The sequence below is a fragment of the Symphalangus syndactylus genome, chromosome 17 (assembly GCF_028878055.3).
Source record: "Symphalangus syndactylus isolate Jambi chromosome 17, NHGRI_mSymSyn1-v2.1_pri, whole genome shotgun sequence".
NCBI lineage: Eukaryota > Metazoa > Chordata > Mammalia > Primates > Hylobatidae > Symphalangus > Symphalangus syndactylus.
Window position 1 is genome coordinate 33,170,287 of NC_072439.2, and position 21,432 is coordinate 33,191,718.

A 21,432-nucleotide genomic window follows, 5' to 3' on the forward strand; every position below is an offset into this window, starting at 1 on the left:
TGAGCTGCTGTCTGCCACTGCAGCCCTCCCTGCCCCCCAGCATGTGGTTCTTACCCACTGTTACTTGTTGAACTGGAAAGAATAGACCCCATGCTCTGAGGGTGCGTCCACTGCCACTTGGTTCTGTTGGCCGCTGCTCTCCTGTGCCATAGCCAAGGAGGGGAGTCATCTTGTGCATTCCTTTCCTCACCTCCACTACAGCAGCCTCACCAAAGCCCACCCGACATCGAGTGCCCTCCCAAACCTACCCACTCTCCACACTCATGTGTGTTTCCAGCCACACCACCACTTCCCCAACCTTCCTACAGCCTGTCCTCTTCCCAAGACACATTAGTCAATACAAGCCGGCACCCTGGTGTCAACTACTGTAAGGAAGGGCCTCATTCATAAACTCAGACCAAGTCCTTCTTTCCTACATCTGTTGTTGTTTTTTTTTTAAATATGGAACGCTTCACAAATTTGCATGTCATCCTTGCACAGGGGCCCTAATCTTCTCTGTATCATTCCAATTTTAGTATGCATGCTGCCGAAGCGAGCACATCCTTCCTACGTTCTTCATATACCTACCAGCTATTTGTGAACACAGAATCAGCATCATTGTGAGAGAAAGAACTTGATCAGGGGGAAACCTGCCTCCGTTCGTTTTCCTAATCTCAATCCAAAGAAATGATAACACGCTTACCTCGACTGAAACACTGGAAGAAGGCACAGGGGTGTACTGGGAGATGTAAGCTCCTTGCATAGCTGCAGCCGTCGGCACATACTAGAAAGAGAAACATCAGCAGGCTTACAGCAGTGATTTTTGGCTACATTTGAAGCAGCTGGGGGGCTTTAAAAAAATACTGACACCTGTATTCTACCCCGAGATTCTACTTTAATTGGTCTGAGCATTAGCGTCTTAAAAGCACTTCAGGTGGTTCTAAAGTACACTGTTAGGGAGACATCTCCCTATAGGACTTATTTTCCTCCTGTTTCCTGACTTTCTTCTGCTTTTCCTCAACACACTCCCTTCTCTACCCTTGAGCCCTTTCTATGCAAAAAGGAATGCAGTAGGCCTACAAGAAACCTAATGAGCTTCCTCCATCCTTCCAGGTACTATTTTCATGAGGATTCCTAGGACGTGTGTGTATCTTAAACTAATATGCAGACAGAAGCACTATTCATGAGGTGCATGAGTAGGAATCAGTTAAAAGGGGTGGGCTGGGGAGCAGAATGGCTGTATTCCTGGCTCATGGAGCACTACCATTGTAGTTTATGTCCTGTTCTGAGTGTGCCCTGGATGACACTGAAGTAATTCCATCATTATTCATAAGTTACTTATGCTGAAGAGTATTACACAGGTATGCCTTGCTCAGTAGGAGAGTTTACAATCAGAAATATCCTGCTTTACCGTGCCTGTGCTGCTGAGGGAGAGATGGCCCAGTTGCTGGGTAAGGGGTCCCATCATGGAGGCAGGCTGGAGAGAAATGGGATGGTCCATCCCTGGTGTCAGAACTGAACCCTAGAGTCAGCAACAAAGGACAGGGTTAGCTGCAGCATCCTGTGAGGCTGCCTAAAGCAGTGATTGGTGGCTGTCAGGACCACTGGAGACAGACATTTAAGAATCCTGGGAAATGGTAAGTGAGCAGCAGCCCAACTATGCAACAAGAATAGGAACTCTGCCTGTCAGTGTGGAAGGACCCTCGTCTAAGAATAACAAGCTTAGGTCTTACTGCTGGGTTGCACAAGGGTCTGAGCCAGAACTCACACCCACATCTCCTGGCATCAAAGGCCATTTTTTTTTTTGAGACGGAGTTTCACTTTTGTTGCCCAGACTGGAGTGCAATGGCACGATCTCAGCTCACTGCAACCTCCGCCTCCTGGATTTAAGCGATTCTCCTATCTCAGCCTCCTGAGTAGCTGGGATTACAGGCGCCCGCCACTACGCCTGGCTAATTTTTGGCATTTTTAGTAGAGACAGGGTTTTGTCATGTTGGCCAGGCTGGTCTCAAACTCCTGACCTCAGATGATTCGCCTGCCTTGGCCTCCCAAAGCGCTGGGATTACAGGCGTGAGCCACGGTGCCCGGCCAGTTTTTTCTTTACATCAAATTGCCTCTTTGGCTTCTGCCCACTTGTGAACACTCACTGAAGGCTGCATGAGGTACGAATGGTGGTGCATCCAGGATGGGTTAGGTACTTGTAGAGGAGATGTCTGAGTCACTCTCTAAAACAAGCAAAACCAAAAATGTTAATTGCCTGGAAACTATTATTCAGCCCAAGGATCTAATAATGTTCAACAAAGCTCAGAAAAGTTCCAATGCCCCACTCAAAATGGAAACATTAAGAAAAACTGTTTTAAAAATATTAGCAACTCTTAAAACTCAATAAATAATCCAGTTTAAAAAAGGGCAAAGAGGAGTTCAAAATTACAGTGAGCTATGATTCTGACACTACACTCCAGCCTGGGCGACAGAGTGAGACCTTGTCACTAAAAAAATTAGAAAAAAAAAAAAAGGGGGGTTTGGAAAGATATCTCTCTAAGAAGATATACAAATAGCCAATAAGTGCATGAAAGAGGTTCAAATGCAAATCAAAACCACAGTGGGATACCACTTCACACCTGTCAGGATGGCTACAATTATTATTTCTATTTTTTGAGACCGGTTCTTGCTCTGTCGCCCAGGCTGGAGTGCAGTGGCGGGATCTCGGCTCACTGCAAGCTCCGCCTCCCAGGTTGACACCATTCTCCCACCTCGGCCTCCTGAGTAGCTGGGACTACAGGTGCCCGCCACCATGCCCGGCTAATTTTGTTTTTGTATTTTCAATAGAGACAGGGTTTCACCGTGTTAGCCAGGATGGTCTCAATCTCCTGACCTCGTGATATGCCCGCCTCGGCCTCCCAAAGTGCTGGGATTACAGGCGTGAGCCACCACGCCCAGCCCACACCTGGCTACTTTTTGTATTTTTTGTAGAGGCGGGGTTTCGCCATGTTGCCCAGGCTAGTCTTGAACTCCTCAGCTCAAGTGATCCGCCCACCTCGGCCTCCCACAGTGCTGGGATTACAGGTGTGAGCCACAGTGCCAGGCCAGCATGGCTACAATTAAAAGGATAGAATAACGAGTGTTTTACACTGCCACTGGTGGGAATGTAAAATGGTGCAGCTACTCTGGAAAATGCTTTGGCAGTTCCTCAAAAAGTTAAATATAGAGTTACTATGTAGCCCCGCAATTCCACTCCTAGGTATATACCCAAGTGAAATGAAAACATATGTCCACACAAAAACTTGTATATCAATGTTTATAGCAGTATTATTCATAATAGCCAAAAGGAAACAACTCAAATGATGACCAATTGATAACTGGATAAACAAAATGTGGTATAGCCATATAATGGAATATTATTCAGCCATAAAAAGAAGGAAGTACTGATAAATGCTACAACATGGATACATCTTGAAAATATACTAAGTGAAAGAAGCCAGACGCAAAAAAATATATTGTATGATTTTACTTATGTGTAATCACACAATCATACAGTTTTCTGAGCTTTGCCTATTATATCCAGAATAGGCAAATCCATAGACACAGAAGTATATAATGGGTTGCAAGGACATTTCAATTAAAATTAGATTTGAAATAATCCAATATTGGATTAAATAATCCAAAAAGTTAGATTATTTAATAATTTGGTGCTAGGCCAACTGGTTAACACTCTGAAAGAAAACAGACTCCTATCTTATGCCATACACAAAGATAAATTCCTGATGATTACACATTTAAATGTAAATGTAAAACATAAAATCTTAGAGACCAGATACACAGTATAGAGACAGAGAATACTTTTTTAAATTAAGAAATTTGCCGGGCGCAGTGGCTCATGCCTGTAATCCCAGCACTTTGGGAGGCCGAGGTGGGTGGATCACCTGAGGTCGGGAGTTTGAGACCAGCCTGACCAACATGGAGAAACCCCATCTCTACTAAAAATACAAAATTAGCCAGGCATGGTGGCGTATGCCTGTAATTCTAGCTACTTGGGAGGCTGAGGCAGGAGAATCACTTGAACCTGGGAGGCGGAGGTTGCAGTGAGCTGAGATTGGTCCATTGTACTCCAGCCTGGGCAACAAGAGCGAAACTCCATCATTAAAAAAAAAAAAAAAAAGGACATGAAATTCAAAAGTTATTTAATTATTTATTTTTTGAGACAGAGTCTCACTCTGTCACCCAGGCTGGAGTGCAGTGGCACGATCTCAGCTTACTGCAAGCTCCACCTCGCGGGTTCACGCCATTCTCCTGCCTCAGCCTCCCGAGTAAGCTGGGACTACAGGTGCCCACCACCACACCCGGCTAATTTTTTGTATTTTTAGTAGAGACGGGGTTTCACCGTGTTAGTCAGGATGGTCTCGATCTCCTGACCTTGTGATCCGCCCGCCTCGGCCTCCCAAAGTGCTGGGATTACAGGCGTGAGCCACCATGCCTGGCCTCAAAAGTTATTTATAAAAGAAAAAGACAAATTTAACTATATACAAATTTTAAACTTTTTTTTTTTTTTTTTTTGAGACATGGTCTTGCTCTGTTGCACAGGATGGAGTACAGTGGCACAATCACAGCTCACTGAAACCTCAATCTCCGGGCTCAAGCAATTCTCCCACTTCAGTCTCCTGAGTTGCTGGGATTACAGGCATGCACCACCTCGCCTGGCTAATTTTCGTATTTTTTTGTAGAGACTGGGGTTTTGCCCTGTTGCCCAGGCTGGTCTCGAACTCCTGAGCTCAAGTGATCTGCCTGCCTCTGCCTCCCAAACTGCTGGGATTTCAGGCATGAGCCATCACATCTGGCCAAATTTTAAACTTTTATATGGCAAAAACTAGTGATTCCCACAGTATGGTCCCTGGACCAGCAGCAGTAGCAGCAGCATCACCTGGGAACTTGTCGGACATGCAAATTCTTGCCTTCCACCCGTCTTACTGAACCAGAAACTGGGTGTGATGCCCAGCAACCCACGTTTCAATAAGCTTTCCACATGATTCTGATACATCACTAAAGTTTGAGGACCACAAATTCAACAGCCAAAAACTAAAATTGGAAAAAAATTTGTAACAAATATAACATTTAGAAGAGTAACACTTACATGGAGTTTTTATAAGTTGATGGGGAAAGAACAAATAACCAAATAGAAACATGGGCAAAGCATATGAATAGCAATCAGAGAGAAGCCAATCAAAATATGTCAAATGAAATGGTTAAATTCACCTATAGTAAGGGACATGCAAATTAAAATAACAATGTACTTTACATTCATCAAGACAGGAACAATTTTTTTTTTTTTTTTTTTGAGACAGATTTTCACTGTTGTCACCCAGGCTGGAGTGTAGTGGTGCGATCTTGGCTCACTGCAACCTCCGCCTGCTGGGTTCAAGCAATTTTCTGGCCTCAGCCTCCCGAGTAGCTGGGATTACAGGCACCCGCCACCATGCCCAGCTAATTTCTGTGTTTTTAGTAGAGACTAGGTTTCACCATGTTGGCCAGGCTGGTCTCGAACTCCTGACCTCAGGTGATCCACCTGCCTCGGCCTCCCGAAGTGCTGGGATTACAGGTATGAGCCACCGTGCCCAGCAAGACAGGAACAATTTTATTTTTTATTTTATTTTATTTTATTTTTTTTATTTATTTTTTTTTTGAGACGGAGTCTTGCTCTGTCACCCAGGCTGGAGTGCAGTGGCACAATCTCGGCTCACTGCAAACTCTGCCTCCCGGGTTCATGCCATTCTCCTGCCTCAGCCTCTCCGAGTAGCTGGGACTACAGGCGCCCGCCACCACGCCCGGCTAATTTTTTGTATTTTTAGTAGAGACGGGGTTTCACCATGGTCTCGATCTCCTGACCTCGTGATCCGCCCGCCTCGGCCTCCCAAAGTGCTGGGATTACAAGCGTGAGCCACCGCGCCCGGCCTGACAGGAACAATTTTAAAAGAGCAGTAGCACCCATGCCTAGAGGGAGATGGGTAATTTCATACATGGCTGGTGGAAATGTGAGGTGACACAGCCTTTGTGGAAAGCAATCTGGCAACATCTATAAAACTGAAAATCCATACAACATTCAACCTAGCAATCCAACTCCTGGGACTCTAGCCCCCAGAAATAGAAGCACTCATGTATAAAAATACAGCACAAGGGTGTTTAGTGGAGCATTACTGATAGCAGCAAAAAAACGAATCTAAGTGAATGCCCCCATCGGGTATAGCTAAAGAATTCTGGCATATCTGCAGCATGAAATATAATGCAACCACTAAAAAAGATAAAATTAGAGCACAGGATCTCAACATTATGCTCAACATAGAGCGGAGGATCTGCAACAGAATCACCTGGAGGGCTTGTTAAAACCCAGATCACGGCTGGGCGTGGTGCAGCACTTTGGGAGGCTGAGGCGGGTGGATCACCTGAGGTCAGGAGTTTGAGACCAGCCTGGCCAACATGGTGAAACCCCGTCTCTACTAAAAATACAAAAATTAGCTGGGCGTGGTGGCGCATGCCTGTAATCCCAGGTACTCCGGAGGCTAAGACAGGAGAATCGCCTGAACCTAGGAGGCGGAGATTGCAGTGAGCCAAGATTGCACCACTGCATTCCAGCCTGGGCAACAGAGCGAGACGCCCTCTTAAAACAAACAAAGAAACAAAAGCCCAGATCGCTGGGCCCCATCCTCAGAGTTTGTAATTCAGTAGATTTGGAGGGGAGTCCAAAATTTCTGTTTCTAAAAATTCTCAGATGATGCTGATGCTGCTTGTTCAGGGACCACACTTTAAGAATCACTGGTGTAGGATACTGTTAAGTGAGATAAGTGAATGTAAAAATATATTTAATATGGTCCAATTTTTGTAAAATAAACAACTCCCCAAATGCTATACATATGTGTATATTCATATGAAAAAATATGACAAATGCTACACAGTAGGACATTAACATGAGTTTACTTGTGGAGGTGGTGGAGGGGGAGTAAGAGGACACCATTAAAACTGTATACCATATATATGACCACACGCACAGATCATCTTTTACGCTGTTATGTAAAATTGTGTGTAATATGATTAAAAGAAAAAACAAAAAACAAGTAGTTCCTAGCCTTATATTACTTCACTTAAAGCACAGTAGTAGGGAAAACCACCACACCATTTTTCAGGCATGAACATACCTGATACGAAGACACAGGAGAGGAAAGGTATGGGGAGAGTGCAGACTGAGCAAGCATCCTGTTGGGGGTGATGTTATAAGGGGCTGGGTAAAACCTGTGGGAAGGAACCTCAATCAGTACTGAGTCACAGGAAACCACAAGGGAAGGGCCCCAGCTGATAGGCACAGCCAATGTTCTCTTGACTTTCAAATGAGATAATCAAGATGAAGCATTTGAGTGTCTGGACACAGGCCATTATCATTTTCAGGTGGCTTGATTATATAAAACTTTACCCATTCTGAAGAGCTGCGGTGGGGTCATAGGTCAAGGCCATGCCGCCCTATAAAGAAAGAACACAGTGTTCACATTGTGAGCCCTTGAGTGAGAATAGGAGCTGGCCCAGAATGTCCAAGGCTGGGAATGTTTTAGTTTAACAAATTAAAGCCTGGACAAGTCCCACTAGAGCTATTTCAGAGTTTTTCTGATTATGCAGGCCACAAAGCCACACACGAGAACATACTGGCAGTATGTTAACAGCCAGCATTTCTCAATTACATACTGTAACTCTCAAGCTTCCCACCTAAGCTCACAGAAATCATGCCATGATCATTTCCATTCCACTTTAATGTCGTTAGTACGCCTGTCTCCTCAGAGGTCCTCTTACCATGTCTCCATTCCTTGGCCAAGCCCGTCCATTTTGCACAAATTTTCCTTGGTTCTGTCGTTTCTTTGGCCCGCCATCAGCAAATTTGCAAAGCAAGGGATCGGATGGGACTGCCGAGAGAGAAGGCAGATGGGCAGCTGAGTCCCACCTCATGTGGCCCAGGCACACTCATGCAAAGCTGCTCCAGAATCTTCACCGGAAGTAACAACCTGTGGCCCTCTCAGCCTGAGCCCCAGATGCCTCACCTGGTACTCCAGGGGGTGTCTTAATATATTTTCCATTAAAGTGGGTGATGATGGCTTCACACTTCTCTGTGGACTCCATCCTAAGGAGCATAAGAGGGGTTAGGCTCTAGCTTCTCCAGGATCTGTGCTCTCCACACATTGAAAGCGAAAGCAAAGCTCTAAGTTCCCAGCCCCACAACTGCTCCAAATGTTACAACTACAGAAGCACAGAGTGTCTGCCACACAAATTCAAGCTTCTTGAAGAGGTAACCCCAACTAGTAATGAAGGTTCTCTCAACTGGTCCCTGTATGGGATCCTCATAGGAAAAATGGCGGTCTTCAGACTATTAACATGGGCCCTCTCTTGTGTCTGCCATATAAATAAGAATACAAGAAATAGAGGTTGTTACCATTATTTTTTATTAGAAAATTCTGAATGAAAATTGTTCCTTTAATTTGATAAAATTGTACAAGCTAAGAATTTGCCAATATTTATTTTTTGCTTCTTGTTGTAATTAAGGTCAAGGTCTAATTAGCTATTGATAATATCGTTAATATTTCATGAATCTGTGGAAGGAAAAAGCAATAAGAAAGAGTTCATAGCCCATAGTGATAGAAAAAGGAACGCTGGAGTCTACTGAGTTAGTTTCTTGTTGGAGAAAGAGAAATAAGGAATCAGAAGACTGAGATTTCAGCACCAGTTCGCCACCCAGAGCTCTGTGAGTTAGGACACTCACAAAAACCCTCTGATCGGCTGGGTGCGGTGGCTCACACCTGTAATCCCAGCACTCTGGGAGGCTGAGGCAGGCGGATCACCTGAGGTCAGGAGTTTGAGACCAGCCTGGACAACATGGAGAAACCCCTTCTCTACTAAAAATACAAAAATTAGCCGGGAGTGGTGGCACTTGCCTGTAGTCCCAGCTACTCAGGAGGCAGAGGTGAGAGAATCACTTGAACCTGGGAGGCAGAGGTTGCAGTGAGCTGAGATTACACCACTGCACTCCAGCCTGGGCAACAGAGTGAGAATCTGTGTTTAAAAAAAAAAGGCCAGGCGCGGTGGTTCACGCCTGTAATCCCAGCACTTTGAGAGGCTGAGGCGGGCAGATCATGAGGTCAAGAGATCAAGACCATCCTGGCCAACATGGTGAAACCCCGTCTCTACTAAAAATACAAAAAAAATTAGCTGAGCATGGTGGTGCATGCCAGTAGTCCCAGCTACTCAGGAGGCTGAGGCAGAAGAATTGCTTGAACCCGGGAAGCAGAGGCTGCAGTGAGCTGAGATCACGCCACTGCACTCCAGCCTAAGCGACAGAGCAAGACTCCATCTCAAAAACAACAACAACAAAAAACAAAACAAAACAAAAAAACCCCTCTGATCCACTCCTTATTTGTGCTTTAGAGATAACATCCATCTACCCTACCACTTGGTGTTGTGTAGATCAAAGGAGATAATGTATATAAATGTGTTCTAAAAATTATAAGGGACTATGTAGAACAAGGAACAGTATTTTCACCTATTTCCATATTTAAAGTAACTCAGTATATTTAATCTATTTCCATATTTAAAGTAAGACTCACATTTTCTGTGCCAATGACCACCAGAAATACGAACCATTCCTATAAAAGATTTTTTTTTTTTTTCGAGACTGAGTCTCACTCTGTCGCCCAGGTTGGAGTGCAGTGGCGCGATCTTGGCTCACTGCAAGTTCTGCCTCCTGGGTTCACACCATTCTCCTGCCTCGGCCTCCCGAGTAAGCTGGGACTACAGGTGCCCGCCACCACACCCGGCTAATTTTTTGTATTTTTAGTAGAGACGGGGTTTCACCGTGTTAGCCTGGATGGTCTCGATCTCTTGACCTCGTGATCCGCCCGCCTCAGCCTCCCAAAGTGCTGGGATTACAGGCGTGAGTCACTGCACCCGGCCAAAAGAAGAGATTTTTAAAAGTCCTCAAATTGAGCCTTTTAGAGAAAACCACACATTAGGTATCGTAGAGCTGTGGTCTTCTGTTAGGTACTTCTACCCCTTACAGTCTTTCCAAAGGGTAAGCAGGCTGTGGAGCATTTCAGAATTTCAACTTTCTCAAAAATGGTTAAATCTAATCTTCCTGAGGGAGAGCTCCTGACGGCTAATGATCAAGGCTGAAGTCCCCTCTTACGATAGCTCCTCTCAAATGGTTTCCAATTCTTTAGAAACAACAAAGTTGGGGGACTTTAGCAAGTTGTCAATTCACACATAAAAAATCAATTTTGATGACAGAACACCTTGGTTCTTGGCATATAATTCAGAAGGATTTTTTTGTTTGTTTTTTTAGATGGAGTCTCGCTCTGTTGCCCAGGCTGGAGTGCAGTGGTGCAATCTCGGCTCACTGCAACCTCCTCCTCCCAGGTTCAAACGATTCTCCTACCTCAGCTCCCAAGTAGCTGGGATTACTGGCATGTCCCACTACGCCTGGCTAATTGCTGTATTTTTAGTAGAGATGGGGTTTCGCCATGTTGTCCAGGCTGGTCTCAAACTCCTGGCCTCAAGTGATCCGCCTGCTTCGGCCTCCCAAAGTGCTGGGATTACAGGCACAAGCCACCATACCTGGCCAGAAGAAATTTTTAAAATTCCTGTTTTAACAAAATTCTTTCCATTCCCATCTACTTATTTATGAGAACAAGGTTTCTCAGCATGAAAACAAAAAGCAGGAATAGAACTGGCATTAAACTCTCCCTTGTTACAGTAATAAACAATATTAATTTATGCTTACCTGACCTAATTAGAAAAATCTAAACAAAACAAAACCTATCCATGTCATAGATGCTTCTGTATATGCAATAAAATTTACTTCTATAAAATAATTTGGCCGGGGGCAGTGGCTCACCTCGGTAATCCCAGCACTTTGGGAAGCCAAGGTGGGTGGGTCACTTGAGGCCAGGAGTTCGAGACCAGCCTGGCCAACCTGGTGAAACCCTGCCTCTACTAAAAATACAAAAATTAGCTGGGCATGGTGGCATGCAACTGTAATCCTAGCTACTTGGGAGGCTGAGGCACAAGAATCGCCTGAACCTGGGAGGTGGAGGTTACAGTGAGCTGAGATCGCACCACTGTACTCCAGCCTGGGCAACAGAGTAAGATGCCATCTCAAAAAAAAAAAAAAAAATTTGGGGCCAGGCACAGTAGCTCATGCCTAAATCCCAGCACTTTGAAAGGCTGAGGCAGGAGGACTGCTTGAGCCCAGGCATTCAAGACCAGCTTGGGCTAAACAGTAAGACTCCAACTTTACAAAAAAATTAAAAAATTAGGCCGGGTGCAGTGGCTCACGCCTGTAATCCTAGCACTCTGGGAGGCTGAGGCAGGTGGACTGCCTGAGCTCAGCTCAGGAGTTCGAGACCAGCCTGGGCAACACGGTAAAACCCAGTCTCTACTAAAATACAAAAAATTAGCCAGGTGTGGCGGCATGTGCCAACGGTCCCAGCTACTTGGGAGGTTGAGGCAGGAGAATTGCTTGAACCTGGAAAGCAGAGGTTGCCGTGAGCCAAGATCGCACCACTGCAATCCAGCCTGGGTGACAGTGTGAAACTCCATCTCCAAAAAAAAATTAAAAAATTAAAAAATTTGCTGCCCCCACCATCCCCCCCCAAAAAATTAGCTGGGCCTGGTGGTAGGGAGGTGTGAGGACCACTTGAGCCCAGAAGGTCAAGGCTGTAGTAAGCCAGGATCGTACCACTGCACTCTAGCCTGCACAACCAAGTGAGACCCTGTCTCAATAATAATAATAATAATAATAATAATAATAATTTTGTATGAACATTTTATTTAATTTAATTTATTATTATTATTTTTGAGACGGAGTTTCGCTCTTATTGTCCAGGCTGGAGTGCAGTGGTGTGATCTCGGCTCACTGCAACTTCCGCCTCCTGGGTTCAAGTGATTCTCTTGCCTCAGACTCCTGAGTAGCTGGGATTACAGGCGCCTGCCACCACGCCCAGCTAATTTTTGTATTTTTAGTAGAGACAGGGTTTCACCAAGTTGACCAGGCTGGTCTCGAACTCCTGACCTCAGGTGATCCACCCACCTTGGCCTCCCAAAGTGCTGGGATTACAGGCGTGAGCCACTGCCCCTGGCCTTGTATGAACATTTTAATATATTTATGTTGTCTGGGCAATTGTGAGCTCATCATTGTAAAGATAACTTTTTTTTTTTTTTTTTTGACTCTCACTCTGTCATCCAGGCTGGAGTGCAGTGGTGTGATCTCAGCTCACTGCAACCTCCATCTCCTGGGTTCCAGTGATTCTCTCACCTCAGCCTCCTGAGTAGCTGGAATTACAGGTGCCCACCAACACACTCAGCTAATTTTTATATTTTTAGTAGAGACGGGGGTTTCACCATGTTGGCCAGGCTGGTCTAGAATTCCTGACCTCAAGTGATCTGCCCACCTCAGCCTCCCAAAGTGCTGGGATTATACAGGCACGAGCCACCATGCCTGGCCAAAATTTTTAATTTATATACATATTTTTGTTGCAGAGAAGTATAACAAGATGATCCATAAAGACTTTATAAAAATATTTTACACTAGAATACAATTCTATAGAGAAATGGAATAGAAACAAAATTCTATAGAGAAATGGAATAGAAACACAAGATCAAGAAGAAAAAAGGAATATAAGAATGATATGAGATTTATGACTATAGTAGTCCCTCCTTATCCTCAGGAGATACATTCCAAGGCCCCTAGTGGATGCCTGAAACCATGGATAGTACCAAACCCTAGATATACTATGCTTTTTCATCTGATGGCCACGATGGCTACTAAGTGACTAATGGGTGGGTAGCATTTGCAGTGTGGATACTTTGGACAAAGGGTGGGATGGAGCGGACAACATGAAATTTTTTATTTATTTATGTTTTTGAGACAGAATCTCACTGTGTCACTCACGTTAGAGTGCAGTGGTGCGATTTGGGCTCACTGCAACCTCTGCCTCTCAGGTTCAAGCAATTCTACTGCCTCAGCCTCCCGAGTAGCTGGGACTACAGGTGCACACTACCACACCTGGCTAGCTTTGTATTTTTAATGGAGATAGGGTTTTACCATGTTGACCAGGCTGGTCTTGATCTCCTGATCTCAAGTGATCTGCTCGCCTCGGCCTCCCAAAGTGTTGGGATTACAGGCGTGAGCCACCGGGCCCGGCCTGAACTTTAATCATGCTACTCAGAATGGCATACAATTTAAAAACTTTGTAACTATTTCTGGACTTTTACGTTTAATATTTTCAGTTGACTGTGGGTAACTGAAACCATAGAAAGTAAAACCATAAATAAGGGGGGACCACTCTATTTTTTTTTTTTTTTGAGATGGAGTTTTGCTCTTGTCGCCCAGGCTGGAGTGCAATGGCATGATCTCAGCTCACCATAACCTCCGCCTCCCAGGTTCAAGTGATTCTCCTGCCTCAGCCTCCTGAGTAGCTGGCATTACAGGCACGCGCCACCATACCCAGCTAATTTTGTATTTTTAGTAGAGACAGGGTTTTTCCACGTTGGTCAGGCTGGTCTCGAACTCCCGACCTCAGGTGATCTGCCCGCCTCGGCTTCCCAAAGTGCTGGGATTACAGGCATGAGCCACCACGCCCAGCCGAGACTACTGTATTTAAATAAAAAAAAAAAAAGCCCTTTTTTTTTGAGAGGGGGTGTAGGAGTAAGGGGGACTTGGAAGTGGCTGGGGGTCCTATGGGCCCATAGCTCCATCCCCAGGGCAAGACCCACCCCATCTGCCTCCAGCCCTACCCATATTCCTGTATTGATTTATTTATTGAGACAGGGTCTCACTCTGTAGCCCAGGCCAGAGTGCAGTGGTGTGATCATGGTTGACTGCAGTTTTGACCTCCTGGGCTCAGGTGATCCTGCCACCTTAGCCTCCCAGGTAGCTGGGACTATAGGCACGTGACACCATGCTCAGCTAATTTTTTTGTTTGTTTGTTTTGTTTTTATAGAGATGGGATTTCACATGTTGCCCAGGCTGGTCTTGAACTCCTGAGCTCAAGTGATCTGCCCGCCTCAGCCTCCCAAAGTCCAGTTTGTTTTTGAGACGAGTCTCACTCTGTCGCCCAGGCTGAAGTGCATGTCGCCCAGGCTGAAGTGCCTTGGTGCGATCTGGGCTCACTGCAAGCTCCGCCTCCCGGGTTCACACCATTCTCCAGCATCAGCCTCCCGAGTAAGCTGGGACTACAGGCGCCCGCCACCACGCCTGGCTTTTTTTTTTTTTTTTTTTTTTTTTGAGACAGTCTCGCTCTGTCGCCCAGACTGGAATGCAGTGGCGCGATCTCGGCTCACTGCAAGCTCCGCCTCCCGGGTTCACACCATTCTCCAGCATCAGCCTCCCGAGTAGCTGGGACTACAGGCGCCCGCCACCGCACCCAGCTAATTTTTTGTATTTTTAGTAGAGACGGGGTTTCACCGTGGTCTCGATCTCCTGACCTTGTGATCCACCCGCCTCGGCCTCCCAAAGTGCTAGAATTACAGGCATGAGCCACCACGCCCGGCAGGCCTGGCTAATTTTTTGTATTTCTAGTAGAGACGGGGTTTCGCCGTGTTAGCCAGGATGATCTCGATCTCCTGACCTCACGATCCACCCGCCTCGGCCTCCCAAAGTGCTGGGATTACAGGCGTGAGTCACCGAGTCCAGCCAAAGTCAGGTATTTTTTAAATGAATGATTTGTGTATCAGATTGATATGATATTTAGATCTCATTTGAATACATTTTAAATGAGGTAACAGTTTTATTTTAAATGCCAATATTTATAATTTGCTGGAAATTATACTTTGCATGAATCTGAATACATGAAGAAAACTTGTAGACAATAACATAGAAACATACAAGAAATTTCATAGTTTTTCAAAAGTCTCTAAAGCCACAGTTCCTAAACTGTGCTCAGGCACTGTGGGTGGCTGTGGTGAACTCAGAGGGGCACAGTGAGGGTTATTTTAACTCTTTGAAGAAAAACAGCAATATCTGTTGGAAAATGTGTGCACTACTAACTCAAAATTGTTCACTGCGTCAACACTAGTTCCCCCTACAATCCTTTTGATAACATCATATTTTCACAAAGCTGGGTTTAAATAGTTGCTATGACAAAAGCAAATACCATAAGAAAACCAATATGTAGCAGGAAATGAGTGTGTAGGTGTCCATTCTGATACCAAATTTTGAGAAGTTGTGCAATTCCAACAGGCACATATTCCATTAGTAAGTGTAGTTAGAATGAAATAAAGACATGCTCTCTTTCAATGTTTGTGTATTATTTTTTCAAACAGCTACAAAGTTGTTAAAACATAAACACTTCTTAAGCTGTATGGACCATGAAGTTATTGCTGTCAGGGAAGTTTTTAAATAAGTTGTGTGGACTGGCTGGGCGCAGTGGCTCATGCCTGTAACCCTAGCACTTTGGGAGGCTGAGGCGGCTGGATAACCTGAGGTCAGGAGTTCGAGACCAGCCTGGACAACCTGGTGAAACCACATCTTTACTAAAAATACAAAAATTAGCCGGGCATGGTGGCGGGCGCCTGTAATCCCAGCTACTCAGGAGGCTGAGGCAGGAGAATCACTTGAACCCGGGAGGCAGAGGTTGCAGTGAGCCAAGATTGTGCCATTGCACTCCAGCGTGGGCGACAGAGTGAGATTTCGTCTCAACAACAACAACAAAAAAATACAAAAATTAGCCAGGCGTGGTGGTACGCACCTGTGGTACACGACAGAGCGAGACTCCGTCTCAAAAAAAAAAAAAAAGTGTGGACCATTCAGTTACTTAATAAATGGAACTGTTAGGTATTTCTTTTGATCTAGGGTGAAAAACTATTAGATAACTACAGGTGCCACAAACTGAGAAAGGTTGAGAACCTCTGTTCAATCTGCAAAATAAGTTCGATGGTCCCAAGCCTAGGAACTCTCCTTTAGATATACAGGGGATTGCCAGCAGGTGGTGCTACTAAGCTTGAGTCAGCTGGGGAAAAGGAAATATTTCTTCTTCTTTTTTTTTTTTTGAGACGGTGTCTCGCTTTGTCGCCCAGGCTGGAATGCAATGGCGCGATCTCGGCTTACTGCAACCTCCGCCTCCTGGGTTCAAGTGATTCTCCTGCCTCAGCCTCCCAAGTAGCTGGGACTACAGGAGCCCGCCACCATACCCAGCTAATTTTTGTATTTTTAGTAGAGATGGGGTTTTACCAGGTTGGCCAGGCTGGTCTCAAACTCCTGACCTCAGGTGATCCACCCGCCTCAGCCTCCCAAAGTGCTGGGATTACAGGTGTGAGCCACCGCGCGCGGCCAAGAGAAACTATTTCTTGTTCCCAAGGTCTCAAACACGCAGAGTAAGGAGGTGTTCACGGACCAGACAAGATATTATAAAGCAAAAAGGGGTGCTTAGCTCACTTAGTCCAGTCATTTTGAAACTTAAAAAAAAAAAAGTCAAAAGAATCTCCTTTCAAATAAAATCTTAAAATAAATAAAAGCAGAGCCATTTCTTAAGTGGGCTAAGGGAGGCTGATGCCCTATGACAGTGAGGGCAGATAACCAAAGCCCAAAGAAGCGCACCTGGGAAAACTGCAGGTGTAGGGAATACTGTGGGAAAATTACTCATCTGAATCAATCTCCACTTCAGAGAGTGAACGAAGGCTCACAAGCTCTGATATCACAGGTGCAGAATTGTTCTGGAATAGAGGTCTCCCAACAGATCTGAAAAGGAAGATCAAAACTTCTACTTCATCCTACTGCTCTCAAAGCCAGGAGGATCAGGGCTCTGCTCTAACACCTACTCCTGTAAGACCCTGGGCAAATCATTTCTACTGAAGAGTTCACTTTCCTCATCCGTAAGATAGAGAATATTTATCTCATAGGGCTGTTGTAAAGATTAAATGAGGGGCCGGGCGCGGTGGCTCACGCCTGTAATCCCAGCATTTTGGGAGGCCAAGGCAGGCGGATCACGAGGTCAGGAGATCGAGACCATCCTGGCTAACACGGTGAAACCCTGTCTCTACTAAAAATACAAAAATTAGCCGGGCGTGGTGGTGGGTGCCTGTAGTCCCAACTACTCAGGAGGCTGAGACAGGAGAATGGCGTGAACCCGGGAGGCGGAGTTTGCATTGAGCCGAGATCGCGCCACTGCACTCCAGCCTAGGTGACAGCGAAACTCCGTCTCAAAAAAAAAAAAAAAAAAAAAAAGATTAAATGAGACAACAAGATGAGAAATACTCAGTAAACCATAAGAATGTACAGAATTTTTTACTCTGGTTGGGTCTGGATTAAAGGAACAAAGCCTAGAGTAGCAGGAAGTAGTAGGGAGCTTAGCCGAGTGTGGTGGCTCATGCCTGTAATCCCAACTGCTTAGGTGGCTGAGGCAGGAGGATCACTTGAGCCCAGATGTTCAAGAGCAGCCTGGGCAACACAGGAAGACCCCATCTTTATAAAAACATATTTAGATAGGGGCTAATGGGTTTTTGAGTATTGTAACCTATAATAAAATGAACTTTTTTTTTTTTTTTTTTGAGACAGAGTCTCACTCTGTTCCCCAGGCTGGAGTGCAGTGGCATGATCTCAGCTCACTGCAACCTCCACCTCCCAGGTTCAAGCAATTCTCCTGCCTCAGCCCCCCGAGTAGCTGAGATTACAGGTATGTGCCACCACGTCTGGCTAATTTTTGTATTTTTAGTAGAGACGGGGTTTCACCATGTTTGCCAGGCTGGTCTCAAACTCCTGACCTCAGGTGATGTGCCTGCCTTGGCCTCCCAGAGTGCTGGGATTACAGGTGTAAGCCACCGTGCCTGGCCTAAAATGAACTTTTGACTTACCATCAAGTATTTTTGAATAATAGTACAGTATTTTGACCTTGTGTGGGAAAGGCACAGATTTTGTTTTCTGGTGAGCCCCAAGTGACATTTGTTATTAACCTCATCATTTCCCCACTCCTGCCATCCTCACCTTGCAAAGCCAACACCTCTGCTGGTCCCACTGGTATCTCGAAGGATACGGGTGGAGATAACCTGGCCAAAGGGCTTCAGCATCCCCTCCAGTTCCTGCTCATCCATTGAAAGTGGGAGGTTTGAGATGTATAAATTTGTGGGGTCCTGTTCCTGTTGCTATGGAAATAACAGTGAGAAAATGAGGCTCACATCTCTTATCCCTCTCCCACCCTCAGCCCTCCTCACAAATGACATTTCGGGAAAGAGACTACAGGAAGGGCCCCACATAAACAAAGATTATTCTATTTGTTAACACCCAGTCCCTCTACCACGGGCTGTATATTGAGTTCCAGGAGGGAGAAGTGCAGATTTAATATTTCTAGTACTATACAAGCCCATCATACAAGTCATAAATGGTGTTTGGCTGTCTCTTTTAGAAACAGGCAGAGCAGCATTCCCACTCTCCCCCAGCAGCCGGTCCCAGAGGCTGGATTCCCTCAGACTGCCTTGCTCCTTGGCTGGCTTGTTTTGAACAGCCCCTCCCCACTTCTCTTCCGGCCACGCAGAATCCTCTAAGTAGGAATGCCTGTTCACTCCCTGATGGAGGAAGAGCAGGAAGAGGGGAGAAGGGAACAGGGAAAGAGCCAGATACAGAGTTCACTGGGTCACCATGGAGCCCTGAAAGCTACAGTCTCCTAGGACCCTGAAGGCTCCTAAACCTTTGAGCTTTTGTCAGAGGGTTTTACTCCTGGAAGAGGAGGTAGGAGAGCCCTTCCAGGGGACAGAATGTGCAAAATGGCAATATCATCCAATAGTTGTATTTATAAGAATTTAAGCAGTCACTCTGCCCTAAACAGTGGTCACTAGCAACCTTAATCCTCTTCTGGCTTTTCCTTTTGTTTTCCTCTTCTTTAACCATTACAGAAAAGGTGTCTAGCAGGCCTGTCTCACAAGCTCTATGTATAATACTCATAACAGCTTCAGAAAGGCAAAGGGACGGCCAGGCTATAACCCCAGATCACTGGGATTACAGGCTCATGCCTGTAATCCCAGCACTTTGGGAGGCTGAGGTGGGTGGATCACAACGTCAGGAGATCGAGACCATCCTGGCTAACACGTGAAACCCTGTTTCTTCTAAAAATACAAAAAATTAGCCGGGGGTGGTGGCGGGTGCCTGTAGTCCCAGCTACTTGGGAGGCTGAGGCAGGAGAATGGCGTGAACCCGGGAGGTGCAGCTTGCAGTGAGCCAAGATTGCGCCACTGCACTCCAGCCTGGGCGACAGAGCGAGACTCTGTCTCAAAATAAATAAAATAAAATAGAAAGGCAGGGGGACAATCCCACCTAACAGAAGAAGTGAGAGAAAAGCTTCTAGATTTCTAGTAGTCTAGGTGAAGACAACAGTTTCAGACAGATCTGAGGAGAAGAGACAGTTTCCTCCCTTGATGTGGCTTCCCTCCTGCCTCCCCAGCCCACTACCCGGCCCCGTATGGGGAACAACATTAGGAGGTGGAGAGCATTGTTCTGAAATTCTGAGTTGCACAATTGACTTGTTCAGAGAATGTTGCAAAACCACCACAAGCTGTCTGGTAGGGAAGTGGGGCCAGGGTGAAAAATATAGGGAACATAGGGAAGCAGCAGGAGTACTGGAAGAGGCCACCTTACCTTTCTTGCTGCCAATAACTTGGTAAGAGGAAGACAGCTGATAGAGCTGCCTGCCATAGACTTTGAATACATCTTCCTCCAGCAGCCAGGGGTGCTCATGGACTGTCTAGAAAGCACCACGGATAGCCCTTGCCCACTCAATTTCATGGTTCTTAAGCCCTCTGGAAACCTTAGAACTGGAACTTTGGTGCTAACCACAAACCCCTTGGAGGAACAGACATGGGGTAGTACCCTTACCTTTGCCATCTGTGCCTGTACACCGCTGGCCTTCAGTGCTGTTACAGCTTTCTGTGCTGCTGAAGGGCTGTCAAAATCTACAAAGCCATAGCCTGGAACAGAGAAACAGCATGACTAGGAAGTGGGAGGTGTAAGGAACATAGAGAGATCCAGGCTTTTCAGGAGACAGAGGAAGAGTTATGATCCATGTAACAGAAATGGGAGGAGAAAGAGCTATTGAGAGGTTTCAGGTAGTTATCCACATGCTCCTCAAACCCTGAGATGTGATCTACTTTGTGGCTAAGAATGCCAAAGCAATGAGCTACTCTGGTGTCCCTGCCCTTCTCCCTCCCTCTTAAGAAATTTGAGGTTTCAGGAACTAGGCTCTTCTAATAACCCAAAGCCCCCCTATACCTCTACAAGAATTCACTCCCCTCTTTTCTTGATATACCCCAGAAATGCTAGGCATGTAGGGAATGCAGCCTCTTCAGAGCAGACCACCAGCCACCTGCTGGAAGAAGACCCTCACCACCCCAACCTATAACCCTTTCTCTTCCTTCCACTCTTCCAGCTCTATCTAGAACTGCTCAAAACCCCAATAAAACTACTCACCCTCAGAAAATAACACCCACCAAAACACTCCCCAAAAAAGGCATTTACATGGCTTTGCTAAGCAGAAGAAAATCTCACTTACCCACTTCTACCACCTCATCCAGGGAAATACAAAGTCCAAAATAAGCTCAGTAGACTCAAAGGTGTTTTGTATAGTCTTCTGGCCTTGGGGCCCTTAAACAGCATTTTCAGCTCTAGCTATCTGGTCACCAAAGAATCTAAATATCTCCTAATCTTTTAAGCCTAAAAATTTCAGGGACTCCTCGCTGGCACCGTAGACTCAGGACTCTCAGCAGTAAAGGGCAGTAGCAAAGGATGGCCTCACTTACTGGTGCTCTCCAACACCAACGACAGTTGTTCTCTCACCTTTGCATTTGTTTGTGGTCTTGTCCAGTATGGCCTTAGTGGAAACAATCTTGCCATATCTAAGGGAGAGGAAAATGCAAAGTAATAATCTGGGGGCAGAGACTAAGAATAGGACAGATTCAGACATCTCGACAAATCCATGCCCTTTCCATGATCTAACTTCCTACTCAAACATTAATAAAAATAAAAAAGAAATGGGGGCCGGGTGCAGTAGCTCACGCCTGTAATCCCAGAATTTTGGGAGGCTGAGGCTGGAGGATCACTCGAGGTCAGGAGTTTGAGACCAGCCTGGCCAACATGATGAAGCCTCATCTCTACTAAAAATACAAAAATTAGCTGGGTGTCACGCTAGTAGTCCCAACTACTTGGGAGGCTGAGGCAGGAGAATTGCTTGAACCTGGGAGGTGGAGGTTGAGGTGAGCCAAGATGGCGCCACCGCATTCCAGACTAGATGACAGAGCAAGACTCCATCTCAAAAAAAAGAAAAGAAAAAAAAGAAGTGGGTTAAAAATGCCACACTTAATATAAACCCATCCTCCCCAAAGGTACCTAAAAGAAATAAAGTAACTGTACTCCTTATAATACCAACACATTTCTCTCTTCTTTCCCAGCTAAGA

At 45.6% G+C, this 21,432-nt stretch overlaps 1 protein-coding gene and 1 non-coding gene across 15 annotated transcripts in view; both read right to left on the reverse strand.

The window, feature by feature from the left end:
- RBMS2 (RNA binding motif single stranded interacting protein 2) overlaps positions 1-21,432 on the reverse strand; it is a 102,408-nt gene that overhangs the window by 25,483 nt on the left and 55,493 nt on the right. For 9 of the 14 annotated variants that reach the window (XM_055246829.2, XM_055246836.2, XM_055246834.2 and 6 more), the window contains 11 exons: positions 20,816-20,874; positions 19,859-19,950; positions 17,978-18,135; positions 8,052-8,131; positions 7,807-7,916; positions 7,436-7,482; positions 7,164-7,257; positions 2,127-2,204; positions 1,391-1,501; positions 683-763; positions 55-141 (listed from right to left, as the gene is read on the reverse strand). In XM_055246829.2, the coding sequence (XP_055102804.1) occupies positions 61-141; positions 683-763; positions 1,391-1,501; positions 2,127-2,204; positions 7,164-7,257; positions 7,436-7,482; positions 7,807-7,916; positions 8,052-8,131; positions 17,978-18,135; positions 19,859-19,950; positions 20,816-20,874 (991 nt within the window). In that variant the 3' untranslated portion in view covers positions 55-60. The remainder of the gene's footprint in view (positions 1-54; positions 142-682; positions 764-1,390; positions 1,502-2,126; positions 2,205-7,163; positions 7,258-7,435; positions 7,483-7,806; positions 7,917-8,051; positions 8,132-17,977; positions 18,136-19,858; positions 19,951-20,815; positions 20,875-21,432) is intronic. The other 5 variants (XM_055246831.2, XM_055246830.2, XM_055246832.2 and 2 more) reach the window with 3 other exon arrangements.
- Positions 436-539, reverse strand: LOC129467207 (U6 spliceosomal RNA). The gene has a single exon (XR_008652333.1). It is a non-coding gene; the product is annotated as a U6 spliceosomal RNA (small nuclear RNA).